This window comes from Cavia porcellus, unplaced genomic scaffold, assembly GCF_034190915.1.
Source record: "Cavia porcellus strain 051 isolate PalLab524CR breed Dunkin Hartley unplaced genomic scaffold, mCavPor4.1 scaffold_18, whole genome shotgun sequence".
Classification (NCBI taxonomy): domain Eukaryota; kingdom Metazoa; phylum Chordata; class Mammalia; order Rodentia; family Caviidae; genus Cavia; species Cavia porcellus.
This window is the reverse complement of record NW_026947501.1, coordinates 52213368-52241152: the sequence shown is the minus strand read 5'-3', so window position 1 is coordinate 52241152 and position 27785 is coordinate 52213368. Positions and strand designations below refer to the sequence as shown.

At 46.7% G+C, this 27785-nt stretch overlaps 1 protein-coding gene across 5 annotated transcripts in view; it reads right to left on the bottom strand.

Moving 5' to 3' along the window:
* Cracdl (CRACD like) overlaps positions 1 to 27785 on the bottom strand; it is a 122299-nt gene that overhangs the window by 26198 nt on the left and 68316 nt on the right. For 4 of the 5 annotated variants that reach the window (XM_063229897.1, XM_003471693.4, XM_063229896.1 and 1 more), the window contains 4 exons: positions 13680 to 13759; positions 6306 to 6474; positions 978 to 1113; positions 498 to 659 (listed from right to left, as the gene is read on the bottom strand). In XM_063229897.1, coding sequence (XP_063085967.1) covers positions 498 to 659; positions 978 to 1113; positions 6306 to 6474; positions 13680 to 13749 — 537 coding nt within the window. In that variant the 5' untranslated portion in view covers positions 13750 to 13759. Of the gene's footprint in view, positions 1 to 497; positions 660 to 977; positions 1114 to 6305; positions 6475 to 13679; positions 13760 to 27219; positions 27477 to 27785 lie in introns of those variants that run through there. The other variant, XM_013154482.3, reaches the window with a different exon arrangement.

The window sequence follows — 27785 nt, the reverse complement described above, 5'->3', positions numbered from 1 at the left end:
GTATTTGGGGTCAGCTCCTCCACCCCACTGAGGTCATAAACCCCTCTTCCTGCCTGACCAACTCTTCTTGCTGCCCTGTGTACCAGATCCACGCCTGGCACCCTACCTAAACCCACAGGTTTTCCCGGCAGCGGCTTGGCCATGGGGTTTAGGTGAAGCAGCACATATTTACTGTCCCTTCTTCCCCCAGCCAGGGCAGACACAAAGGCATCGTTCTCTTTTTAAATGGGATTCCAGGTCGGGTCATCTGTTCTGTGTCAGTCCTACCATCACCACAAAAATGTCACCCAACCCGTATCTCTAATTCTGACTCGAATTTCTGCTCCAAGAATGAGAACAAACATAGCTCAGGGGCCAGCTGGAGGCTCCGGTGACCTGGGCCACCAAGCCTTGCACACCCTTTCTTACCCACGGGACATTGTAGAGGACCCCCAACCCCCGGCTGCCGGCGGTGGCAGGCGAGGACGGGACCATTCAGTGGCACACGCCACACTTGCCTTTATGGTTGGGCCCGCACCCACGTCGTGCAGCAGAGATATCTCGGGGGGGCTCCGGGGTAGCCCGTCATCCTCGGAGCTCATGCCGGTGTCCTCGGCCCGCTTGATGGGCAGCCCTCCTGGAGGTGGTGGCCCCATCTTCACATGACACTGTATTTTTAACTAGATTGACACAAAGAACATCTGCTCTGAGGGTTCCCACCGATGGCATCAGGAAACATCTCCAGCCCCCTCATGGGTGGTGGAAAGCGGAAACAGAAGCGCAGCCACCACCAGCTGGCTTGGTGTCACCGCTCTGCATCCACCTAAACTGTCACTCAGTGCGAGACAGGCTCCAGGTGTAGTGTTGGTGGCATCTTGGGAGAGCTGTGCTATGCCTTCAAATCTACTTTCAATGTGTCCAAGAGACAGGCAGAAATCACAAACTATTGGATGGAGAATGACACACACACCACGTGACACTGTCCAGGAAACACTTACCTGCAAGGCTTTAATCCGGTCGCACACATTTTCTTGGGAAAACACCCGCACGGGCCGAGCAGGGTCCTGTCCCGCCTCAGGAATGAAAATGCTGTCATGCGACAGGGCCCGGTTGCCCAACGTGCCCCTGGACTCCCTGGGATCAAAGAGCTATTGTGAGACTCTGGCCACCTCCATCTGTCACTGAGTCGGGGTACTCAGGGTGAAAACAGAAGTGGGTTAGCAGCAAGTCACACAACCAGCTTCTGACCCCTCTGACTCAGTTTATCCCTCTGTCAAACGCCACTGGCTACTGTGAGAAGCACTGCAGGGACGGGAATCTTCCCAAGGGAACTAAGCTTGTGTGGATTCTTTTCATTAGCGGAAAAACCAAACTCGGAAGAGGTGTGAGGTCCAAGATAAGAGATAGAGGGCTGGCACTGGCTGTGTTCCGCAGACACCTGGCCTGGGTGCCCTAGGAGAGGGGCAAGGCTTGTGGGTGAACACAGCCCCCTGGTGAACTGGAGGCCGCATCTCCACTGCAGCCCGAGGCCTGCCGGATGGAGTGTCCTTCTAAGGTGGTCCAAACCGTCAGTGGCTGCAAGACCGCACCCTCTTTTGGTGACCCAGCACAATCTGTGATCCCTCTGACCCAACTTCCATCCCTACGCTCTGCAGCACCACCCTCGGTAGTTTGGTCATCACTACCCCAGCCTCTTCCCAGCTCAAGGGTCTGATTTGGGACTGAAGCCACAGGACATGCATACAATGCCCTCAGAGGATGTGGGAATTCACTGTCAGATTTTCCTAGCAGCCTGAACAATAGGTGGAAGGAGATGACTGAGACGGCAGTGAAGGAAGGAAAGCCCCCTCTTCATCCTGGGCATCTTGTGCCCACCAACCCCACCCTGTCCTCCCAGGCATCCTGACCTCTATGGGGCATCAGGGACTCTGAGGAGTGGCTCTGCCCCACTGCTGATGCAAGGCGGTATTGTTTTTCCTAACACTTTCCAGCCTGCAAGAGGGAACCCATGGTTCCCAAGACGCTGTCCTCCGTTTTGAGGAAGGAGTCAGCCCAGGATGAAAACCGGGCAGCTCTTATCAGAGGTCACCACACACCTGCATGTCCCCTACAGCGGACAGCCTGTGGCCACAGCCCAGGGCAGCCAGGACCATGACTCAGATACCTCGAGTCGGGACAGCAAGAGGAGATTTCCAAAAAGACACAGGCAAAAGTACACAGGCTGTGAGCACCACGGAAGTGGGAAATGACCCATGGGTCCCTCGACAGGTGCCTGCTGGAATAAACCAGGGAGGTCACCTGACGGAAAACTCAGCAGCTGACCATGCAGGCCAGGGATAGGTGCAGGCTTGGCAGAATACACCACTACATCTGTCTATGTGTTCGCTTATATCTTAAAACACAGAAACAGAAAGACAAGTAGCAAATAAGTGAGGATCATTCTCTTTTGGAGAGAAGGAAAGAATGAGAGGGGAAACGGCACAAGGGACTTGCATTTAGGATTTTGTCTTTGGAGCTATGTAAACACTTTACATAAATGAAAGACAAGACCAAGCAACAAAGGAAATAAAACAAATTTTAAAACTGGAAACCAGAAACAGCAAAGCGCAATTTTCTATCAGGTTATTAACACAACTATGTGGAAAAAGGAACTATTTCCAGTGACTTTAACTTGACACCCAAATGACTTTCCATTCCACATCCAGGAGAGGATAAATTCTCAGAACAACAGAAACAGACATCAAATTTCACCCTGTGGTTTCAATCGTAGTACTCCTGATATAAAACATAACACATGACCATGTTTCTCCTGTGGGGTCTCTGTATGCCAAAGGGGGCAATGAAATCGCTACACCATAGGGTGAAGAAAGCAGGTGATTTAGATACCATCTTTAAATCTAGGGTTTCCAGGAGAAGAGAAAAGAGAACCGAAAAAGTCAAAGAAGTAAAAATGTGACCTTATTAAGCTCAGGGTGGACATACAGGTGAAGTAATGACATTATTCTCTTGAAAACATATTTCCAAGCTACATCCACAGAAAAGTCTAGAAGCAGTGATAGCAATTTAGCAATCCTAACTTCTGGCTGGTGGACAAGCCGGCAAAACCAGTTCATGTAAAGAACAAACCCCAACCTAAGAAAAGATGGGGAGACACATGCGCTGCTTCTAGACCGGGCCAGGAAAGTACCACACAAACTGGGACTTCTCGTGGCCCCAGGGGAGCTGGTGAAAGCAGGGGAGCTTTCAAAGCAGGACATGCTTCCCCCACAAGAATCCAGGTGGCTCTGGAAGTGAGTCTTGATAGCGCAAGGTAGGATGGGATAGGTAATTTGAGTTTACAAATGAATAAAAGCCAGACACCCAGGCTCACTCCTGTCAATACCTAGAAAGGCCGAGGCATGAAGACCATGAGTCCGAGTCCTGCCTGGGCAATTCAGGACGACCCTGTTTCAAATCCTTCAGTACTGGGGTTTGGGGAGCGGCAAATGGTTACAGATGAAAGCAAGTCAGAGGTAAAAAAGCCAGTGTGCGTACAGTGATACTCAAGAGAAAGGAGAGAAAATCCAAAAGTCATTGGTCATGGATGGGAGGTGCTCAGGAACCAGGTCCGTCCTCTGAGGACAGAGCGATAGAAGGAGAGGCCAGCACTATCCTGCCTTTCCTGTGCAGACTGGATTTCCGGGCAGCCAGGGAGCCAGGAAGGAAAGATCTTCACAGAAGAAACCCAGCTAGCAAAAGTGAAGGGAGCAATGGAAACAGAAAAGTCACTCTTTCACAACAAAAGAAGTGGGTAATGAGCAGGCATGGAGAGCGTTACGTGAAGGAGATTCAAGGTGCACCCAGGGGAGGGTCAGAGCATCACCACAAGTGAGATGGGTCCAGCAGGTACGCGCCTGGTGACACCCTGGAACAGGACGTAGGCGGCACCACCTCGAACCTGGATCCAGTCAAGCCTCTGGGTGCGTGTGAGTGTACTTGCAGATAAGAGAGTATCAGTACCAGTGAGGCTGCTTCAAGGAAGAGAGATCAGAAGGCGGGCATTCTGCAGGGCAAAGGGCCCGATCTGATCCTCTTCCACAGCGATGACAGGAAAACAAAAGGGGGTGGTGGTGGGAGGAGCTGCTGGAGATGGAGAGACTTAAGCAGCAGCATCAGGGGCTGGGCCTGGGCTGGGGAGGGAACAGCACTTGCCCACATGGCCAAGGCCATGGGTTGGATTCCGGGATGGGGAAAACATAATAACAAAAGCAAATGAAGATATGCTGAGGGTTATCCAGGGTCTTTGTCTAGATCAGCTCTTAAACTGGGCATGGTGGTGCATGCCTGTCATCCCAGCGCTCCGCAGACCGAGGCGGAAGGGCTGCTGTGAGTTCAAGGTCAGCCTCAGCTACACAGTGAGGATTTGTCTCAAAAAACCACGGAAGAAAAAGAGAAGAAAGAGAAGCAGAGAGGGGGAGGGAACAAGGAAGGCAGGAGGAGGGAGGAGGAGTGGGAGGGGCAGCGAGGGGGCAACAGACGTGTCACCACACAGGGATAGGGACCCCCGATCTGCCAGCACTAATCCATCTTTCCACATGGAACTGTTCTGCCCCCGGCCATGGAGTGAGAAGCTGCTTCCAGAACTTTCCTAGATGCTCAAGAATGGTGTTGAGAGCTGGTCTCCTCCTCATCGCTGCTCTTAAAAAGGTCACTATTATTTTCTGGGCCTTATCATCCCTGCCACCTGAGCTTCCTTTCCCAGGAGCATCGGTCCTGGGAAACCGTTTCCGGTCACTGAAGACCAGCTGCTTTAGCCAGACATGGTGGCTCACGCCTGTAATCCCAGCACTTGGGAGGCTGAGGCAGGAGGATCAATGCAAGTTTGAGCTAGAAGAGCCTAGGCTACAAAGTGAGCTCAAGGCCAGCCTAAAGTACATAGTGAGACCCTGTCTCAAAAAGACAAAAGACAAACAAACAAACACCCATCTGCCCTGCTTTCCCGGGCTCCTGTGAGGAGGGGGAGGAGAGGCCGAGTGGGTCAGCTGTTTCTCCTCAGGCTGGGAGGGGGGGGCACTCTAGGCCTCTCCTCAGCAACAGGACTGTGTACTCTGAGGAGGTGGGGCACCGGGGATGGGGTCCCTGGCCGGGACACAGAGTGAATGAGTCCTGCGGTCAAGACCAAGTCTGGCTTCCAAGGGTTGCAGCTCATTGCCTAAGCAACCCGTGAAGCCTTCCCCTCCCGGCCTCTCCAGGAGCAGGCAGAGTCCCCCTGCTTCCTGCTGGCAGCAGAAAAAAATAAATGAATCAACATGCAATTGTTCCTGTCCAGTCATCTGGTGCCACCAAGTGGTCAGCGTAAAAATAGGCGGGGAGGCGGATGACAGGGATGCGGGAGGGGTGCTGTTCTGCACCCCAGGGGCGCCCAGGCTCTCTCAAGCGTTCTACCCTCCAACTCAAGGGCCAGTGTTAAAGAAAACATAGAAGCGTGTAAAGCATTAAACTCGACTCTCCTCCCTTTGGCCACACAATAACTGTGACCATCCTACAGCCTGAGAGCTGTATTTCGATGATATACACAAGTTGCAAAAATAAGGCTCTCTGCATAGGGCCTCCCCTAGTCTGCATGCCCGTTGGGTCTGTTCTTGCAATGACCTTGGGGTAATTTTTCTCAGACTGAACCACAGGAAGCTTTTTCTCTCTGTTCCACCTCTGTTTGGTGAAAGTGTTCTTAACAGACTTAGAGAAACGTGTTTTCCTAGGATAGATTTCCAGATCCTCCAGACAGTTTGCAGTTAATTTAAACCAGAGCCTACACCCTAACCTGCCACTCTCAGCTGTAGGAGGGCCGGCAGGCTCACGGCTTCTCTACGGCTTACTTTGCTTATTCACACGCTGATCCACACAGTGTCTCTTCCCGCATTCACAGTAGACTCCATTTTTCTGTACTGGAAACTAAACATTACCCGGGGCTACCTCCCCAGTCTTTTTTACAAAATTATTCTAAGCCAAGGTCTCAGGAACTTGCTATGTTGTGTAGGTTGGACCCTCCTGCCTCGGCCTCCCAGAGTGTTCTGTGACAGGCATGCACCACCATGCCCAGCTTGGATTTTAATACACAGAGCTCTTGGCACACAGCAACAGCCTAGCGCGGTTCCCTCTCCCCGACTGTCTCCATCCTGGTGTGTGAAAGGGCAGGAAAAGTCTGTGTAGGGCAGGGCTGGTCATGGAGTGACTGGTAGGGAAGGAGGTGCCGGGATGCAGTTACCCGGACGTGGAATAGGGTCTGGGGTCTTCCCAGGCTGGTCTGGCCTAAGCGCACAAGCCGGATGGATGCAAAAGCCACTTACTCAAGCTCATCCTCGGAGTCGTAGCCCACCGGCCCGGACTCGATGGGAATGACCTCGCTCTTGGCCGGATTCTGTTTCCAGGCACTGTGTCCCGTGGATGAAGGCGATTCCTTCCTCTTCTTCTTCCCAAATAACTTCTTGAACGTTTTGAACTTGGATTTTTTCTTTCCTACACAGATTTGCAAAACAAATCGTCAGTGGGAAAGTGTGTCTGTGCGCAGTGTGAGACGGGCCAGCCGGGGCACGGGAAGTGGGAAGCCGGGCTTCGGTCCTCTCACTTCTCCTACCCTCTGACCACTTGAAAGTGCCCATGTGCTCAGAAATGATTCAGCCTCTGTGTCTTTAGGATATTTAAGTAAATGAGCCAGGAGCGCCGTGGGGCGCCAGGAAATCGAGTCCCAATCTCTGAAATGTACACAGGCATCAGAGAAAGTCCCAAGGAGGGAAAGGCTAGATGACAACCTGTAACGTATTTTCCTTTCTGAGAAAAATTAAGCGGGCTAGGGATATGGCTCAGTGGCCTAGAGCCTGCCTGGCAAGTGTGAGGTCGTGAGTTCAATTCTTGGTACAAAAAATAAAACAAAGGAAAAAGAAAAGAAAAGAAAAAGAAACCTGAAGCATTGCTTTAAATATACCCGTTGAGAGAGAACAGTGTGAAGCTTTGACACACGGGTATACAGTATAATGGCCACATCAGGGTAGGTTAACATTTCCAATCAGCTTAACTTTAAAAAAAAATTATTAACGCAGAACAGTCACACATATTTGTGAAGTACAATGCACATGCAGATAGCATCTCCCAATGTTTCCATCTCAGTATCTCATTTCATGATGGGAGGCTTCAAGTTCCTCCCCCGCAATCATTCACAGGACGTCCGCTAGGTCATGGGGAGCTGAAGTAGTCCCTGCACCACACTGTAGATCACTAAGTACTACCCCATCTGTGTCTGGGTACCTGCGATCTAACCTCCCTCCCTCCCTCCCACCCTTCCGACTGGTCAGATTATACATCTGATCAACATGTTTTAGGTGACACATAGCATCTGTCTTTCTGCATCTGACTTCTGTCACTTAGGGTACCTTCTCCAGCTCCATCTATTTTGCTGCAAATAATGATACCATCCCTTTTGGTGGCTGAATAATATTCCATGGTGCATATACTCCAAGATATTCAAGTTATTTTAAAAATAAATTTCAAATGCTTTCTCTAGTGAGGACAATCGGAGGATGACCTCACAGGTGAGGGGTGGCTGGCTGGGATGCCAAGCACCACAATGAACTAACAATTAGGGATGATAAAAATTGCCAGTCCCACCAGGAAAGGAGCCAAGTGCTGACTGAGCCCAGCACCCCGCACCCCATGCTTCCTAGACTTTTGTGATCGTGTCTCTCTTCTGTCCCTCGTGCTTATCTGCAGAACTTTTCACAGCCAACACCTCACAGCTCCAGGACAACGGCCTGTCCCCGCCTCAGGGGTGTGCAACCTCAGAGGGGACGGGCACTGAGAATGCACCAAGAAACCCCGATAATGCAGCTGCTAACGTGATTGGCTAAAGACTACGCTGTCTAAGTGAATACCTTGGGCATGGAAGGCCTTTAAAAATAAAACAGGATCTTTCTAGTTTTATTTTTTAAATGAATTCTCCCTTGAAGGTTTGCCTGACTTTGTGCGAGGAATTACTTAGGCCTACTCCAGGAGGGCAAGGGAGGTCTCCCCAAAGGGACATAAGCTCTTGTTAAAGCCCAGTGGGAGTCTCCTTACTCACAAAATGACCATACTGCTGATGACTGGGTGTCCCCAAGAGTGTGTGGTTTTGAAAGACTCCTAGAGTTCCTGCCCTCCCTCTCCCGCTGGTCAGGGCCCAGAGCAGGGCCTGGGGTTACTCCTGACCGGCCCGTTCCCTTGATCAACTGCACCAGAGGTCTGCAGACTTTATGTGCCTATAAAAATCCGATTTTTATTACTGTGGCTCCTGTTCTCAGCTTTAGTCTTTTCCTTCTTGTACTTTTTTCAGGTTTGCTTAGCTTGCTATTTTTAAAAAGTTTCTTGAAAGCTTAGCTTACTGATTTTTAGGCTTTTTCTGTATTTATACATTTATAGGCAACACATTTTCTTCTAAGTTTGTTTTAGCTACATGTGTATATTATCAACTGCAGTGCTTTCAACATTGTTGAGCAGAAAATGTTTTCTAATTTCCATAATGATACTTTCTCAGACTGGTAGGTTATTTAGAAAATTATGTCTTCGTTTCCAACCACTTGCGGATTCTCTTAATTATTTTTCTGTTAATGAGTTCTAGCTTAATTGTATTGTGGTAAGATAATAGCTTCTTAATGATTCAATCCATTCAAATTTGGGTTGACTTGTTTTATGGTTTATCATATTGATAATTTTTTGTGGTATTTTGCTCTACAGTCCATACTAGCCTTGAACTATGTAGCCCACGCTAGCTTCAAACTTATGGCAATCTTCCTGCCTCAGCCTCCTGAGAGTTGGGATCACAGATGTGCATCACTACCCCAAGCTATATCAACACTTTTTGTGAATGTTTCTATGATGCTTGAAAATAATGTATTTTCTCCCATGTTCTATATATGTCAATTAGAAAAAAAGTTTTTAATTGTGTTGCCAGATTATTCATTTATATATTTGTCAATTTCACAGTGAGAGAAACTCAATTAAAGCACTTTGTAGATTTTCTTATTTATGTTTTAGCTGTCAATTTCTATTTACAAGAAATGTAATACTATTTTCTTGCCAACTGATTCTTTTGTGACATGACCCTATTTTAATTATGTTTTTGCCTTAAATTTTATTTTGATTACTATGAATGTAGTATTGTCATCTTCTTCTGTCTAGTCTCCAAAAGTATGTTTTTGTGTCCTTTTAGTACTCTCACTTTTCTGAATCTTCGTATTTAAATTCGTATAGTGTTAGAAATCGAATCTGATAGTATTTAATTCTTAAGGGGAACAGCTAACATAATCAACCCACTTCTGCTCACTGTAATCACTGATGTACTAATAAGAAGCCTCCTGTCTGAGGTGAGTTTTCTAAACATCCTCTCTCGTCTGCTTTTGCATTAACTGACCTTTTCATTTATGCTCTTCCCTCAATCACTCCCCACTTACAGCCTGGACGGGCTCCTGTCTGTTCCTGTTCGGTCAGCAGTTACTCGGCCGATTGTGTTACACATTCTATGTATGAGACGCCAACCAAGGACCTCTGGACACTGTAATCCTGCCGTCATGTCCCACTGTTTTCCTTCTGACTGTTAAAAATACCCGAGACATGCTGTCGCGTGTCCCCAGACATGTGGCCCCTGTCTGTCACATTCCCTGCTCTTCACTGCTTCCTAAACCCCACCCCTTCTGCCCCAAGGCAGATGCCTTTAGAATCCTTTCTCCCCAGAGCTTGAACGTGGCAAACTAGGTTTTCTTGGTCTGAAAATGCCTTTATTTCCTCCTCATGCCTGAAAAACATTCCTGCTAGGTACAACTGTCAAGGCTTGCAGTTCTTTTTCTAAGGCTGCTCTGAAGCTGTTGTGCTGCGGATCTGCTGAAGTTGTACAGAATCAGTCACCAGCTAGCTTTTTGCCTCTTCTAAAGTAATTTGCTTCCTTTTCTCAGGCTGATGCTAAGATTTTTCATTGGGCTTTGGTTTTCTTCAGCTTCACACTATATGGATTGCCTTTTTTTATTTACCCTTTTTGGGATTCACTAGGTTTCTTAAATCTGTAAATCAGGTCTTTTAAAAAAAAATCAATTCCTGAAAATTCTATTTACATTAAAAAGTCACTTTTAGGCTGGGGGTGTAGATCAGTGGTAGTGTGCACGCTTAGTGTGTACAAGGCCTTTGGGGTGCTCCCCACAGTGTGCTCCCCACCTTCTCTCTGGCACACATGGGGTTGCATAATAATCCCCACAATCAAGTTGTGAAACTGTACAGAACCTCAGTCGCCAAAGTTGTCTGGAGTCGTTCTCTGCAGTCAGACCTTTCCCTTACCTTTAACCCCTCGTGTCCACCAGTATCTTCTCTTTTCTAGTTTACATTTATGTAAACAAAAACATGATATACTTTGGGTTAATTTTTATATGTGAGATGTAGGTAAACAGTCATCATTTTTATATATGAGTCTCCAATTGTTCTAGTACTACTTGCTGAAAAGTTTATCCTTTTTCCACTGAATAGCGTTTATAGCTTTGTTAAAAATCAACTGCTCATATTGATGTGGGTCTATTTTTGGCCTCCATTCTGTTCTATTTACCTCTACGCATCACCTTCTTTTTCTTATAGTAGTTCATATTAAGTCTTGAGATCAGGTATTATGAGGGCTCCGATTTTGTTCTTCTTCAAAATTGTCTTAGCTCTTGTAGTTTTTTGTTGTTTTCACATAAATTTTACAGTCGGCTAGCCAATAGCTGCAAAACACTTCCCTGGGATGTTGACTGCTTTGTATTTACCAGGGCCTTTGCCACCCCCTGCAGGCTATTTTACAGTAAACCCTTCCATACACTATTTTCATTTTGTTCCTCTAGATTTGCCTCTTTCCTACATTAAAGGTTTATGAATATTCACAAAAATAAAGAACAGTGGGCCGGGGATTTAGCTCAGCAGCACAAGCACCTGCCTGGCAAGTATGAGGTTGTGAGTTCGATCCCTGGTATCAAAATAAATAAATAAATAAAAATAAAATTTAAAAATGATGACTGGTCAATATTTCTGCTCTAAATATCAAGCTAACTGCATTTCAGGGTTCTACATCTATCTTTTAAATAATGCACTAGACCTATATATACTAAATATGGCCTCTGCAGCTCACTTTGTGGAGAAGCAACATCTCAGCCACACCACGTCTTCCAATCCATAAACATGGTAGCTCTTTCCATATAGTTAGGTCTCTGTTCAATTTTAAAGCAATTTTTGTATATACTTTGCATATATTTTATTCAATAATACCTATTTCAATTTTTGGTGCTCTTAAAATATTTCAAATGTTTGACTATTCATTGCTAATGTACAGAAATACAGTGGACTTTCAATGAGTTTATATTTTACAACCCAGCTAAATAGTTTTTATACATGTATGTGTATTTTTAATAATCATATCACCTGCCAATAGTTATACTGCTTCCTTCCATATTTATGTTTTCTCTTTCTTTCTTTGTTTTCTTTTCTTGTCTAATTGCCATGCTTCGTTCCCTTATTGCTTTTCATGGTTTCTAGGAACTCCCAGATATTTTCAAGCACTTTTATTATCTCTGAAAATTACACATACGTATTGTGTAGCACATATTTGACCATTGTGGTATTTCTACCATCAGTGTCTATTATTACAATGCATCAGTTCTGCAGGGTCGCTCTACCACGACCACCAACTGAGTGACTCCAACAGACCTGAACCGCCTCACAGCTCCAGTCTGGAAGGCTAAAACCCAGGTGGTGCTGGCACAGCTGGCTCCTTCTGAGCCTGTGATACAGAAGACCATCTCGTTTCTTCTCCCCAAATTCTGGTACCTTGCCAGCAAGCATTGGTGCCCCTGAACACACGGACACCCCAATCCCATCTTTACTTCCGCCCACAGGCTGTTCTTCCTCCACATGTGCCTGTTAGCATTTCCCCTCTGGGTGAGGACACCATTCACACCAGATTAGGAGCCCACTCACTACTTAAGAAGAGCACATTCTGAGATGCTGGGACTTCCAAGTAGGACTTCTCAGGGGACAAACTTCAACTCACAGCATGTTGGTTCCTATCCCTGCTACCTTCTATGTGTGGCTATCACTTGTATCCTTGTCTTAGAACTGAAACTGTATGTTCTGAAAGAACAGGTAGATGGGAGGAAGCTTCCTTTGGGAAAGGTTATTGCTTCTGCAAAGCACCTGGGGTCACATCCAGGCTTGGAGCTCATCAACTCAGGGTTGAAGTTCTCCGATGACCCAGTGATACACATGGAAGCTGCAAATCCACCCAGGGTTGGCTGGTCCCTGGTTCATGCCTGCGGAGATTCTGCAGCTCCTTGAGTACCTGGCTTATTGCTTTTTGTCAGCAGTCCACCTGCTACAGGGTTTGCATTTTGTTTCTTGACCCTTTCTCCCCTTTGATGTTCCCTGCGATGAGGACATGAAACTGAAATTTAAAATTTCCAAGACTGGTAAAAAATCTGGGGCTTCCTCTCTTTCTGGGCTACCATTTCTCTCTTATTTCTAACCTCATGGTTTTTATTTTAAAACATAGCTTCAAAGACATTTTTTTTTATATCTTTGAGACAGTGTTTTACTATGCAGTTCAGGCTGACCTTGAACTCACTTGGTAGCCCAGGCTGGTCTCAAACTCACAATGATCCTCCTGCCTCAGCCTCCCGAGGCTGAAGAATTTCTTACCTAGATAATTTTGAGTGGGAAGGGGCCAGTCCAAAAACATTATGCTCACTATTATTGGGGATCGAGACATTTAGTTTCTTATGTTCTAAAACTGATTTTTCATGGTGATCTCTATAAGTATCCTACAAGCATTTATTGAGGTTGTTTCAGGAAACTGAAATACTTACTCAAACTATTTTCTTACTTAAAATCAGTACTAATTCAAGGTCCCACAATGGGCATTTGAAACTCTATTTCTGTCCTCAGTATTAATCTTTTAAAAAAAAACAAACCATACTTTATATTAGGGTGACAGAGAAAAAGTGATTGTAATTTGCAGTAACAAGAAAATCTATTCTTCCTGAACTAAATCAAAGAAAATCACTATTGGCATTTTGGCTTTAAATCAGAGCTCAAGGCGAAATGGCTTATCAGGAGAATAGGTCCACGGAAGGGCGAGAAATGAACGTCAATTCCCAGCTCTCTGAACACATAAATAGGCTATGCGGATAGCTGTGGACCAATCACAGGCTGGGTGACTGTCCAACTGCGTCCTGAGACAGTGATTCACAGGCCTGGACCTGAGCTCAGGAACGGCTATCATCAAGGCCTCCTGAAGCTGCCAGAGAGGGCTCAAGGCTCGCCCTGGATGTAATTATTTTTCTGGCTGATCTGCTTTCCCTGTGCTTTGTCCAACTGAATCCTTTGGATAACCCTGGATGATAAATGAATCCACTTAGCGCTTTGTCCTGTGCTTTTACATCAAGCGTGGAGATGTGTTTACCTCCAGGACGAGGAGTACAGTATTAAAATGCAGAGAACGGAAGGAACACTGCCCCGAGTAGCTTACATAATGCGTATGTGTGCCAGTCATGACACCAGGGGCCTCTGTGTCTGACCACGCTGGGGACTGGACATCCCTCTGCCCACAGCCCCGTCTCCTCTGTCCGCTTCTCCCCCTGCTCCACAACCAAAGGCTCTTCCCCACCCAGGGAAAACCCGGACCTCACCTGCACTGTCCTCGCCAAGGCCTTCCGCAGCCTCCCGAAGCTTAATGTCCATCACCCTCGTGGAAATCATGTCCAGCTCACTAAAATCAGAAGGAAATTCAAGTTAAAGGGCCATGATGAACAGGAGCTATGGAGCCATAATATAACAGTGGTGGTGCCTGCACTGCCCAGGACCTTGCCATGGACCTCCCTGCAAAGGCAGAGTCTGGGCAGAGCGCCGGATAGGACATGCCCAACACAGCCACAGTGATGAGATCGGCAGCCCGTGAGCATTTTTCCTAATCACCAACTGAGGCAATTTCATGGAAAATGTTTCACTCACTTACACAATGTAGGTTTGGTTCTTTCTTCCAAAGCTTTCTTCTCAAATGATGAGAAATTACATGTTTTTTTTTCTTGTTTATTGTAGAAGTTTAGAAAATGCAGAAAATTAAATAAAAGCCACCCAGAATTCATACCAACCAAGGATAACCACAATTAATGTTTTAATCTCTTTCCAATATATTTTTCTATATCACCATTGGGTGTGCATGCATTCCCTTTAGGAAATTTTAATTCCTGAGTTTAAATGTATGCTACATGGCTGCATAGTACTTCCCTCTCATGTTTCATTTCCACATTGAATCCCTTGAAAAATTCCAAGCAGATAGAAAAGAACACATCGCATACCAGGAACCTGGCATATGGCTGCTCTTAGCTCATCTCTGCTTTACCACGCCCCACTCACTAGACTGTTTCCAAGCAAAAGATCCCAGATGCTATTGTCAGTTCACCCAGATGGATTTGGCTTCTTTCTAAATGAAAACTTCCCACTCTTCGTGGGAATTGGGTACATGTTCACTAGACTGTCTCTCTGCCACACGACACTGAACATTGCCTGTCACTGTCTGCTGCTGCTGACCTCCTGTAGCGCGCTCTCTCTCCACATTGTGAAGTCTATGTGTGTTAAAATTTTCAAAAAGATTACAGCAAGGGCCACATTGCTACTCATCAGCCTCAAAATCTTCCCCTTGCTTCAAACACATTCACACATCCTTCTTGCCTCTTTCTGAAGCAGTTCTGGAAGTCCTTGTTTATGAGCGTCTTTATGAAGTGCAATTTTTAAAAAACGCAGTGAATGGGGCTGGGGATTTAGCTCAGTGGCATAAGCGCCTGCCTTGCAAGCAGGCAGTTGTGAGTTCGATCCCCAGTACCGATAAAAAGGAAAAAGACCAAAAAAACAAACAAACAAACAAACAAACAAACAAACAAAAATCGCAGTGAATACTGGTTCTAAGTACCATCTACCCAAAAGGCTGCCTCATAAAACCCTTACGTGTGTCCCTCATGCATATGATTCTTTGCATCTGGCACTGTGCGACACCTGGTTCTTCCCCCAGAGTCAAAATGACCATGAAAGAGGATGTTTTGAGTCCATTCAGGACATCAAGGCAGCCAACAGCACAACTAATGACACTCAGGGACAGCATTTCCAGAACGGCTACAGGAAGTGGCAAGAACGAAGGCACAGGTGTGTTTGAAGCGAGGGAGAAGATTCTGAGGGGGACTCTTGGCAATGTGCCTTGTGCTGTAGTAATTTATAAAATTTAAACAGTCACTGTATATTTCGATCACACCTTAGACACGGCACACACAGTTCACCTAGAAAGCTACTTCTCCCTGGGAGAGACGATGAATCCTCACACTTAAAGGGGAGGCTCAAATATTTAATTAAGCAATTCACATTTATGACTTGTACACAGCACATAAAAGAAAATTATGGGGTAAAGATAAAGAGGAGGAAAGGAAACAGATGTGGGCCTGTCCGGGGCTGGCACTAACCCTGAGCTCTGCTTGAATGCCAGTGTCAGAGTCCACTTCCCTAGCTAATTCCTTAAAAGCTGAAGGACAGCTCTGCCTGCTTCAGTTCTCAGTCTTCACTCAGTTTGGCTTCTGGGCTTGTCTCAGCACCGCCAAAAACGCTTTGTTGGAACCTCACCAAATCTGACTCAGGCTCACGCTGCCACTATACAGAAAATGAGGATGGAACAGAAATAGTACTTTTCAAACTGTTGACCACTGTTGTAGGATTGGAAGAACAGCCTTGCTTTCACTGTCTGTGTTCACTGTCAGAGTAACAGTCAACAGTCCCAACAGCAGAGTACAAAACGACAGGTGGGTGACTCGATCCCGAAACCCAGGTGCTCTCAAAGGGCACCCCTCTCACCCCCCAAAACCTCTCGGAGTCAGCCAGCCACCTCCAGACACCTTACTGTTGCTCAGTGTCCTTACTAGCGGAGGGGGCACCACGAGGCACGGGCCTAAAAGACAATGAAAGAAGGAAAAACAAGGAACAAGAGAGTGAGCCGGTGAGGGCTGGCTAGGAGGCCCCCGCTGCTGAGCTGGGCACCATCTGCTCAAGCTGCATGGACGTGGACAGGAGACGCACAGGAGCTCTCCACTGCCTGGATGCGGAATCAACCCCTGTGAACTGTCTGTTGAGTGCAGAGTACCTCGTCTCAACTATCCTGTTCATCCCCCAAGAACTCTGGAAGTGAGGCCACACGTGGGATGATTAAAACACAGTGAACGCACAATTTCTTTTAAGTGATGACAAGGAAATACACATTGCCATTGCTCCCCTTGGAAATACTCCTCTGTCTTCAAAAGCTCATCCACTATTCTCGCTGCTTTCTGGAACGGTTCTAAAGTCCTCCTTCATGGGGAGCTTCTTTTGCGCTACTCTGGCTGCCTCTGTGTCCTGAACTGATTTGAAGCGTTCACCCTTCAGGCTTGTGTGGAGGGGGGCCAGCTGTGGGGAACACGATGGGTGAGGACGCACCGAGGTGCTCCCAGGAGCCCGCCTTTCCATTGGAGGGCGGTGGGCACAGCAGCATCCATCAGATTCGATCACATCTCATAAAGATACTCAGGTGAGGACGATGAGACAAGTGTGTTGGAAGCAAGAGGGAGTGTTTTGAGGGGGATTCACAGCAATGTTTTTTACTGTAATAAATTTTTTAAAAATTTTACATAGCACTGCATACTTTGATCACCCTGTGTCCATTATATTAGGAGGTTTATTAACTTGTTCAAGGTGCAGACCTAGCCCTGGACACTCAGACTGGCCATATACCCAGTCTTCTGAGCTGCCAGGACACAGTGATGGGTGACAGCATGCTGGCCTTGCCTCTCACAGGTACTGAGAGTGAAGGAAGAGCCCTGGGCTGTCCCCGAGGGGCTCAAGGACAGAATCCCTCACCATACGGCTCTGCTTGCCCAGGGAGGGTCGGGCCAGGGCTCGGGCTGAGTGAACCCCCAGGAGATGATCTATGTGGTCTGTCAGGCAGCTAGGTCTGAGAGGGGGCTAGAGGATTTCCACAATGCATCAAGTAACTGGGAGGGGACAGCTCTGGAGAAGCCCTGAGGAGAGCTGCGAGACACCCAGTCACTTCTGGGAAGTGAAAGGGTGGCTGCTGGGAAACATTGCAAGTGTGTGAGGGTGTGCAAGAGAGTGTGTGGGAGCCCTGTGGGTAGGTGAGAGGAGGGCACCCAGTTGCTACCCCATCAACCTGGAGTGGTCCAGAGGTTCAGTCACTTTTCCTGGGGTCACATGATATGACGAAGGAATGACATACACGATGGGGGGGGGGAATGCCTTTACCAGCTCACCTTCAGGCAAAAGATTAACACCCAGAGTATTAGAGAACTCAAAATGTTACACTTCCCCAAATAAAAGATCCAATAAAAAATGGGCATCTGAAAAGAACAGACACTCTTCAGATGAAGAAATATAATTGACCAATAAAAACATGAAAAAATGTTCAACATCACTGACCATTCGAGAAACACAAATTAAGACACAGTAAGATTTCATCTCAGCATAGAAAGAATGGCTTCCATCAGTAAACCCACCAGTAACTAATGCTGGAGGGTTTTGAAGAGAAAAGGACCCTTCCCCACTGTTGGTGGGAGTGTAGACTGGTGCAACCACTGTGGAAATCAGTACGGAAATTCCTCAAAAAAGTGAAACTAGACATTCCATTTTTAGGTATCTTCCCCAAAGAGTTAAAGACATCCGGTCACAGTGATGTATGCAAACCTCTGTTTATAGCAGCACGGTTCATAATAATTAAATGTTGCAAGTAGCCTAGATGCCTATAAGCAGATGAATGGATAAAGAAAATGTGGTATTTGCACACAATGTAGTATTACTCTGCCATAAAGAAAGATAAACTGGAAGGATTTGTAGGGAAATGGAGTTACCTTGAGGCCATAGTGTTAAGTGAAGTAAATCAGACAGACAAGATTGAACATCACATGGTTTCTCTTACATGACAAAGTTAATATGTAATGTATGAAATAAAAAGTATGAAATAAAATGAAATAAAAAATAACAGGAAAACTCTATTGTACTCTAAGTATGTTTCTAGTTTTACTCTAACAGTGTGTGGGAACTCACTTTGGATTCCCATTTCTTTTGCTACATTAAGGTCTTTATTATCGCTATGACCATGGGCTATTTTGAATTTTAAAAAATTAAGTCCCGGAAGAGGAAAATCTAGGAAGACAGAGAGCAGCTCAGTGGTTGCCTGGCTTTAGTGTGGGAGAGACTGGGGGAGAGATGGCAGCTACTGGGTAGAGTGTTTTGTTCTGGGAAAACAAAAATGACCTAAATTTGACAGTGATCATGGCTGCACAGCTCTGTCAATCTGCTAAAACCTACTGAATCATACACTTTAAGTTTGTAAACTGTGCTGTATGCAACTTTCAGTCCGATAAAGATGTTATGTAACGCGAAGAAAGTAACACAGGGCAGAGAGTGCAGATGCTGGGGAGGGTGGAGTTCTCCCACCCCCACCCCCATGATGCCGAGAACCCTCAGATGCCAGCAGACCCCGGAGGCAGAAATTAGGGACAAATGAAGGGACAGCGGATTGGGCTCACCTAGCATGGGAGGCTGCCGCACCTGCTCATGTTTCAGGTTCCAAACACCTTTGTGCTGATACATGCATACTGTCCCGGGCTGAATCTGGTCCCCAAAACCTACCAGCGCTGGCTGCAGCCCTTCACGCACCAGCGGTGGTAACACTTTAATTCAGTGGGACCAGAACACAGAACACAGCAAGTGTTGGCTGCACCCTAAGGTGCCATCTGTGCCCAAACGTGCCTGCAGCACACAGGACTGGCCTATCCCGGCAGCAGGGAACACTCAGTGTCCCTGAGCAATGGCTGCTTTAGGGTCACTGCTATCAGTCACAGGTAGCCAACCCCAGAGCTCCCCAGTCCCTTGCGGCCTGGTGGAGTCAAATCGTTGCTAAGTAACTGATGGAAACACATCCCAAGTCCTGGAGGAAGGCATGCAGAGTCCTCAGAGACTGCAGAGGGTGCAGATGGACACGAGACCCCCTCACAGCTGTGGCAATGCAACATCAGTCTCTGCTGGGATGAGGGGAAAGTCACCATCAGAAGGGCAAAGCAGCAGATACCCAGGCACTCCCAGGACTCCTGGGCCTCCTGAATCACTTCTCTAGGGTACTCAATGTTCCAGGTAACCCGCCCCTCAACAACTCCCCATCATCTGCCTATTGTTCCCACAACTGCAAGTCCCAACGAGGAAACCCTATCCTGTGAACTAAAGCTAGACCTCTTCAGTGGTTCCAATTAACTTACTGGGATGCTGTACCCCTCAAGCCCCCTCTGGGCTGCACAGCCTCACTGGGGTGCACCTGGGTTCCCTGAATATCAGGGGAGTCTTGTTTCTAAAGTCTCCATGTAGGCCCTTTCCCCTTCTCTCCACAACCCCTTGGACCAGTGGCTTCTCAGCTCACAGCAGAGCTTCACGCTTGGAAAACTCACAGCAGCATCTATAGAAAACTCCTACAAAAGTCTATTCACATGAAGGAGAATAGATCTTAATATGGTATCTACATATTTATTTATTTATTTATTTATTACATTACTGGGGTGGAACCCAGGGCCTCGCATATGCTAGGCAAGTGCTTTGCCACTAAGCTGCAGCCCCAGCCCTAATATGGCATTTAAAAGTCCAACCCACTGCATTTACCTGCACGATATAAAGAGAATGATCTGCCCGGTAGCCCCATGCACCCAAGTGTGTGATTATGGTTGAAAGAAAGCTTTGTTGCCCTCCCTGCAGGTCGGCTACTCCCACACTCACCCTGCAGGCAACGTTAGGGACCCGGAGGAGTCTCTCATGGCCCTTGTACCTTTCTTTCACTATGCTCTCCCAGGATGCCCTGAGAACTTGTCGAGAGATGCCTGGTGAGCTCACCTCCCTCCGGAAACCCAGGGCTTTGCGGTAAGAACTCCCTGTCATAGTCACTGCTTTACACACAAACAAGACGACTGACAAAGATTTTTGGATACCAATTCATCTAGCCTCAGAGAGTAATAGAACAGTCAGAGAGAATCACCCCTAGCTCACCTCTCCCTGTGCAGCCGGAAGAGGCAGACTAATCTACACAAGGTCGGCCTTAGAGAAAGCAGAGTTTGAAAAAGAAAAAAAGACTTTAGCAATCTCAGCATGCCAAGAAGCTGAGATGGGAAGATTACAAGTTTCAGCCCAGGCTGACCAACATAGCAAGCTCCTGTGTCAGGATAAAATAAAAAAGAAAGGGGCCAAAAACACACAGGAGGAAAGGCAGCCTCTTTAGTAAATGGTGCCGGGAAAATTGGATATCTACATGCAGAAGATCGAGTCCAGACCCATTATCTTTCACCATGTACTAAGCTAAAATTGAAATGGATCAAAGATCTAACTGTTCAAACCAAAACAATCTGCTGGAAGGTAAAATCAGTACAATTCTTGAAGACATAGGAATAGACAAGAACTTTTTGAACAGAATCCCGGGGCACAAGAAATAATACCAAAAATCAACACATGGGATCAAATCAAAAAGCTTCTGCACAGCAGAAGAAATACCTAAGAATGAACAGATGATCTGCAGAATGGGAAAAAATTTGCCAGCTCTTTCTCAGTGGCTATTTATCTAGAATATATAAAGAACTCAAAAAATTCCCCCCCCATAAAAGGCCCAGTTAAAAAACGGAAAACAAACTGAATGAACATTTCTCAAATGAAGTACAGATGGCCAGTAAATACATGAAAACATGGTCAACATTGTGATCATTAGAGAAATGCAAACTAAAGCACAGATACCATCTTACCCCCAAAGAATAGCAATCATCAAAAAAATCTAATACTAACAAATGCTGGCGAGGCTGCAGGTAAAACAGAACCCTCCTACATTGCTGGTGGGAATGAAACCAAGTAAGCCACTATGGCAATCAGTATGGAGATTCTTCAAAAAAACTAAAACTAGAAATTCCATTCGACCCAGCTATTTCCCCTTCTAGGAATAGTCCTGGAAGAGTAGAAGTCATCATATTACGTGATACTCACATACCCATACGTTGCTGTACCTAGCAGCACAATTTATAATTGCTAATCTTTGCAATCAGCCAATATGCCAATCAACAGATGAATGATAAAGCAAATGGGATATTGATACACAGTGGAGCACTACTCTGCCATAAAGAAGAATAAACTTGAGGCATTTGTAGGTAAATAGGGGCACCTCAAGGTCATAATGTTAAGTGAAATAAATCAGACACAAGTTTAAATGTTGCATGGTTTCTCTTATATGAGAAACTCAAAATATGAATGAAGAGCAAAATAAAGATAGGTAATAGTAGGGAGACCATTTTTTTCAAGTAGGTCAGGGGACAAGAAATGGAGGAGGAAAGGAAAAAGAGATTTTACAAAGAATCGAAGAAAAATGGAACTAGAGGATTTTCAAATGGGAAAGGGAACTAGAGGTGAGGGACAGGCAGGAATAGAAGCGGCAGAGGACAATAAAGCACACATGTCACACATGTGTACAAAAGCCCCATGACCAATACACCGAACAAGGCAACACAAACATTACTAATAAAAAATCCAATAAAATTTTGTAAAAGTGAAGGAGAAATCAAAGACATTGCCGGATAAACAAAAGCTGAAGGAGTTCATGCCCAGGAGAGCTGTTCTGTAAGAGAGGCCAGGGCGCCCTGCGGCCGAAGGGAAATGACGCTGGACATGAACTGAAGTCAGACTGTTACCAAGGAAAAGCCTAAAAATGCCTCTCGTCCTTAGTTTATTTTTTTTTTTTAAAATCACTAATTTTGCAGTCACTGGGCTGGACACTACACTTTCAGCCTTGGCTAGTCTGCTCCACGTGAAACTTCCCACTGACACCAGTCACGGGTGGGAAACTACTCTCCAGCATGCGCTCTCCCTGCCTGTGGAGGGGCAGGGGGTTACTGTTCTCCAGCTCCCCTGGTCCTGCGGAGGCAGAGCAGGAAGAGGTGAAGTAATCTCTTGCTATGGTTCTCTGTCCTCTGGGGAAAACGTGTCTTTTGCATCCTAACAACTGCAGAAGTAGCTATTCCTGGGAACAGACATGAGTCATAAGACTTTCTAAGCAATCACTTTTCTTGACATTCAGGAACCTAGAACATCCAGTGAACTCAGGTCACAGAAACCCCTCAGTTGCAATGGTGAGTGATAGGAACTTGTCCTTACCCTGGAACTTGGAACTATCGTGGTGCCTGCTCTGATGGTCTGTATTGGTGACAATTTCCATTTTGGTTTGCTAGATCCCAAAACTGATCTTTGTCTTTGCCTCAACAACTTGTCCTTGAGTTCCTCACAACTCCAAGAAACAAAGATCTCAAAGGTAAGTGCATGGGAATCACAAACATTAGTATGGCTACACTGCTTTGTGACTCCACCTTTTGCTTTCTCCATGATTTGAGATTGAAGTGCAGTGGAGACCCCAGAATGCTGGGAAAGCCAGGAATGTGGAATGTCTGAGCAAAGCCACAAAGAGCAGCAAACCTGGCCCAGGAGAGCCCTTGAGGGTTACAACCATGGGCAGTGTCCTAGGGGTGGGCTGTCCAAGCTCCCTGGAGTTTATCTCCCGATGATCTGCCCAGGGTACTGGATGTGGAAGGACATGATTTAATGTTTGCCCTGCTGGGTTTCGGTCTTGCTTTGGTCCCATTCCTATCTCCCTAGCTCTCCCTCTCTGAATGGGAATGCCTTCCCTCTGCCTTGGTATGCTGGTAGTGTCTACCTTCTTTTGGTGGGTTTTTAGTGGGACTTATAGCTAAGCCTTTGACTTAAATCTCAGAGAAGACTCTGGACTGGGACTTTTCAGCAATGCTGAAACTTTTAGGACTTTAGCAACTCAAGAGATGGACTAAATAGATTTTGCTCAAAGGGAAGTGCACATGTGTTTTGAGGACCGAGGACAGAATGGATGTCTACTCAAAATCCCATGCTCAAAGGCAACTGGGTCACAGAGGTGTGATAGTCATCAGTGGATGATCAGTGGATTAGTCCAGGATGACAGAAAGCTGGGATTTGGTCAGAAGAGGTGGATCACTGGGGTTGTGGCCTGGAATGCTATGATCCGGATGAACCTTGAATACATTTTAAGAAGTGAAAGAAGCCAGTTGCAAAAAATTATATACTGCACAATTCCATTTATATCCAAATGTCCAGAATGTCCAGATGTCCAGAACAGGCTAATTCATAGAGACAGACAGTAGCGTAAGAGCTGCCTAGCACCAGGGAGTGTTGTGCTGGGGGGAGAAGGAGAATGGGAGATGACTCCTAACAGGTACTACGTTTATTTCCAGAGAGATAAAAATGTTCTCAAATTACTTGGGTTCATAGATGCACAACCCTTAAAATCCATTTGCCGATGGCGTACTTTGAACAGGTAAACTGCATGACATGTAATTACATGTCAACGAAGTTCTTGGGGGGAAAAAAGTGTTATCAGAAAAAAGAAGGATAAAGGAAAGGCATTTTCATAAAAGAAGTTTGTGAAATTTGCTTCTAGAAAACTCCCACTGAAACAAGAATTAGAGTAAGCAGCCGAGGATATGGACAGGAGCTGGAGATACAGGCAGGAATGAGAATAATGTAAATGCAGGTGGATCTACAATCCACCCAAGGGAAGGTGGGCTGGATCCCAGCCGGAGGCTCTGATTCGATGGCAGGAACACAGGCCTAGCCCTGCTCTCCACTCCTTCCAGCCCCAGGTCTTTGCACACGCTCTTCCCGGCGCGGAATATGATAGCATCTGCCCCAGGTCTTACTCCTACTCCTCCTTCCGGTTTCAGTTTCAACTCCCCTTCCCCAAGAAGGCTGGCGGCTCCTTTGGGATGAGTTAGGATCTCCTTCCTACGGGAGACTGCGAGAGCCCAGCACCTCTCCTTCACAAAGGCACCAGCTAACTGCCCGTGTGTCTGTGCGATCTTTGATCCTGTTCCCCTTATGATAGCCCTCCTTCCATGCCCTATACACTTCATCATTTTTCCCTTTTCTTGGGAAACAGACGAAAATAAATTATGACTTAACTATTGTTCTCCAGTGAGTCACACCAGGATCTGCCTGTTCCTTTTTTTATCAAAAATAAGTTTCACATTATGGAGGCAAATGGAATGTGTAATGCTCACAAAGTTCCTGTGAGAAACTGCTGTTCACAAACAGTGCCAGCTTGCTGTTAATGGTATTATTATCCTGAAGAGCAGAGGGATATGACAGCTGTAACCACCCTGCAGAGGCAGGGGCATCGTGACTGGGTGGCACCATAATTGATCATCTCTCCCTCAAAGTGCCAGATGACTACCTGCTCCTTGAAGCAGACGCTTGAACAAAGTCCCTGTGTCCATCTGCCAGGAAGGACAGGGCAGAGACAGGCATAGTTCTATTCTGGATACTGGGGAAAGCAAGGAGAGAAATCTCCTAAATGAGGCGCTGAATGCAGAGAATCCACAACTGCTAAGTGGAAGAGCTTTACTTCGAGCTGGGAGGAAAGTAAAAGAATTTACTGGCTGGTCCGGGTGAAGTTCTCTAGTATCCTGTAATTATGGTTTATCTTTCAAAATAAAATAAGGCTTGGCCTAGAGAAGTGTGCCATGCCCTTTCTTGCTAAGTGTGTGAAACTGAACACGAATTCTGTGAGGCTAGGGAAGAGGAGCCAGCATGGATGGCCATTTGCAGCTGCTCAAATAATAAGAAATGAATGGATGAATGAATGACCTTTGGTAACGGTCACTAAATAAAGAACCACTTCCTATTAAAAGTGAGATGGCACCAATTACCCATGCACACCTTGGAAACAAGGTGGCCAAACACTCCAAAATCTCGAGGATGGACTGCTTCAGAATTGGACTTTGCTAGACTATCACACGTCTTGTGTGCTATCCTTCTTTAGTGATCATCTTTCTCTGCTCTAGAGAGGTGACACACAGAGGTGACATTCATGGTTTTTTTGGACTCCTTGGTTTGAGAGTAAAGGAAGATGGGTACATAGGAGGTCCCTGCCTGGGGTCCTGATCCCTACGTCCGACTCCCCACTGGCCACAGGGAGGGCAGGGACATGCAGACACCTAGAGAGGACGAGACAGCAGGACACAGCTCCCTGGACTGTTTCTCTGCAAAGCAACAAAACGGCTTCAATCCAACAAACTGAGCCATCCATGAGACAAACACCATAATGTATAAGCTTATAAATAGGATCTTATATAAGATAAACTACTATTTTCTGCAAATCGCCTGCATAAGTTGATTTGGTGGTATTCACAGTCCGCACAAATGAACAAAGTAAGTTACTTAGTGAGGAAAGCACATGGCATGCCAAACATGGTAGACTCTCCCATGCACGCGTGTACACACACAGGCACACACACACACACACACACACACACACACACACACACACACACATTCACCTGGGCCTGCACAATCACACCCACAGACAACAATACATGGCAGCTTTCACAGGAGCATCCTGTTGTCACTCATGGAGAGGTGCTTTCACATGACATTTGAAAAACATCAGTTTAGACATTTTCAGGTTATTAGAGTAAAAAAAAATCTATTAGAGACTTTTACAAAAGCCATTATTTCAAAAATAGCTAAGCATCAGATCTTCAAACTTCACAACCTTATTTTAGAAATTCTATTTGCATAATTCCAAGGGAAATATAAATGCATTCTAGTGCTAGGGAGGATCTGATAAAGGTACCATTTAACTAGGAAACTTCCAAGCTCTCAGAGCAAGCTCTACCTGGTGCTGACTGCTCAGCACCCAGGCAATGAAGGAGACCTTGCAGTCAGGGGCATAAGGGACAGTTTTACAAGGGCTGGGTCTCTTCTAATTGTATAAGTTTACTAAGGAGATATACTCCTTTGTTTCTGTACTTATACACCACAAATCACTTATCCAGGATGCTACGTATGTGCCAGGCACTTCTGCAGCATGGCAGATGCAAAGCTGAGGTCTGTTTTGGTTTTTAGTAGGAAGACACTCTCTAAAGCCTACTGACGAGAAGACATTTCACCCCCAGTCTAAGCTGGCCCATGCAACACAAGCAGAACAGACACTGAATTTTAATAATTATTAGTCAAAAATTTTATGGAGGTGGGCACAGTGGTGCATGCCTGTGATCTCAGCACTCTGGGAGGCTGAAAAGTCTGCCCTGAACAACTTACTGAGACTCTGGCTCAAAACAAAAAAATTTTAAAAAAGGGTTTGGGGATGCAGTTCAGCGGTAGACTCCCTTGGTTTGATACCCAATACTTAAAAAAAAAAAACAGTGACAATGATAACTCCTTTACAGGCACAGGGTTTTTACCCAATATAAGGTCCTGTGTTAGCAGGGAATCCTTGAGGTACTGTATGGCTACCCCATCCAACCAAAGAAGAACTCGAGGCTTGGAGTGGACCACCAAGAACCTTCCCAACAAGAGCCAGCAGGTCCTTCCAGAATCAATCCGCTATGACCACCTCACCCAGTCCAAGTGGCCACAGACCTAACAAACTCCTGGATGGATGGAGGCTGCCACGCTAGGGTTTTCCACCTGAGGTGCAAACCCCTCTGTGTGTTTATTGGCACTGAGCAAATGAATTTAAACCAAGCCACAGCTCTGCTGCCCTCTGCGTCCTGGTGCACAGAACTCCATGCACCGAGAGCCAACAGCTTCCAAGGAAAAGGTCATCAACAGCTGGGCGAGGTAGTTGCATGCAGGAGCAGGGCCTGCACTGGGCAGGAGCTCAGGCAGGTTGTCTCCTGGGGCAGTGTCTGTTGGTTGGGAGCGAGTCCTCTCGTGCTGAGCCTTAGGTAATAATCCTGGTGTCCCGTTTACCCTGACCTCCCTGCACTCCCAGCGTATGGACCCTGCAGTGCAGATCTGAGGTACACAGGGGCAGTAAGACTGAAGCACTGTTTACCAAATCCTCCTTCCCTCACCCTCCCCTTCACTCCCTTCCTCTCTCCCTCTTTCTCCATGTGAATGTCTTAAAGGAAACAGAGACACTCATTATTTTGTTCCAGAATTCACATAATTCAAGGAGAAAGAATAAAGGACATTAGCCCCAGTCCCAAGGCTGGTAGCAACCCATGCTCTGGCAGAGACGGTGGCAGGGGGGGCCCCCTCCCCTGCAGCTACCCTCCACCACCTCCTTGCTCTCGGGCCCACCTGGGGTCAGGCCTGATGCACTGGGAGAAGGCAGCCATCCTCCTGAAAGCGGTGTGGGCCTCGGGCTCTCTCATGGTCCTGGAAACTAGCAGCAGGCAGAAGAGTGGCCTAAGGCTCTTGGGATCCCAGGGGACACTGGGCACGAGCCCTGGTCCCTGTCTTCCCCAGCAGCACCCGTGGGCCACAAGGAAGTGGGGCTTCTGCCAATCCCAGGCACGCAGGGCCCCGCAAGCTCCCCAGGCAGGTGTGCAGGCTCAGAGCTGTCTGAGGAATACACACTTCCTTCTTCCACTCTGAGCCCCAAGGGCCAGGGCGGGAGTGGCCTGATTCCTCAGGGAGTTGGTCTGGAGACCTCGTCACCTGCCTCCCTGTGACTGGAGTCACTGCTGAGTGGCTGAGGCAAAAAACAAACTTGTATTGTGTTTTTTTGTGCTCACCGCGGAGGCAGGCAAAGGGCGAGGTCAGGATGAGGTTGCATTTCCCGGTGCATTCGATCAAGGGCAGGTTTGGGAGGGACAGCTTGGACACTGAGGGACCCTGAAACAGGTTTTGTGCCAAATGCATCC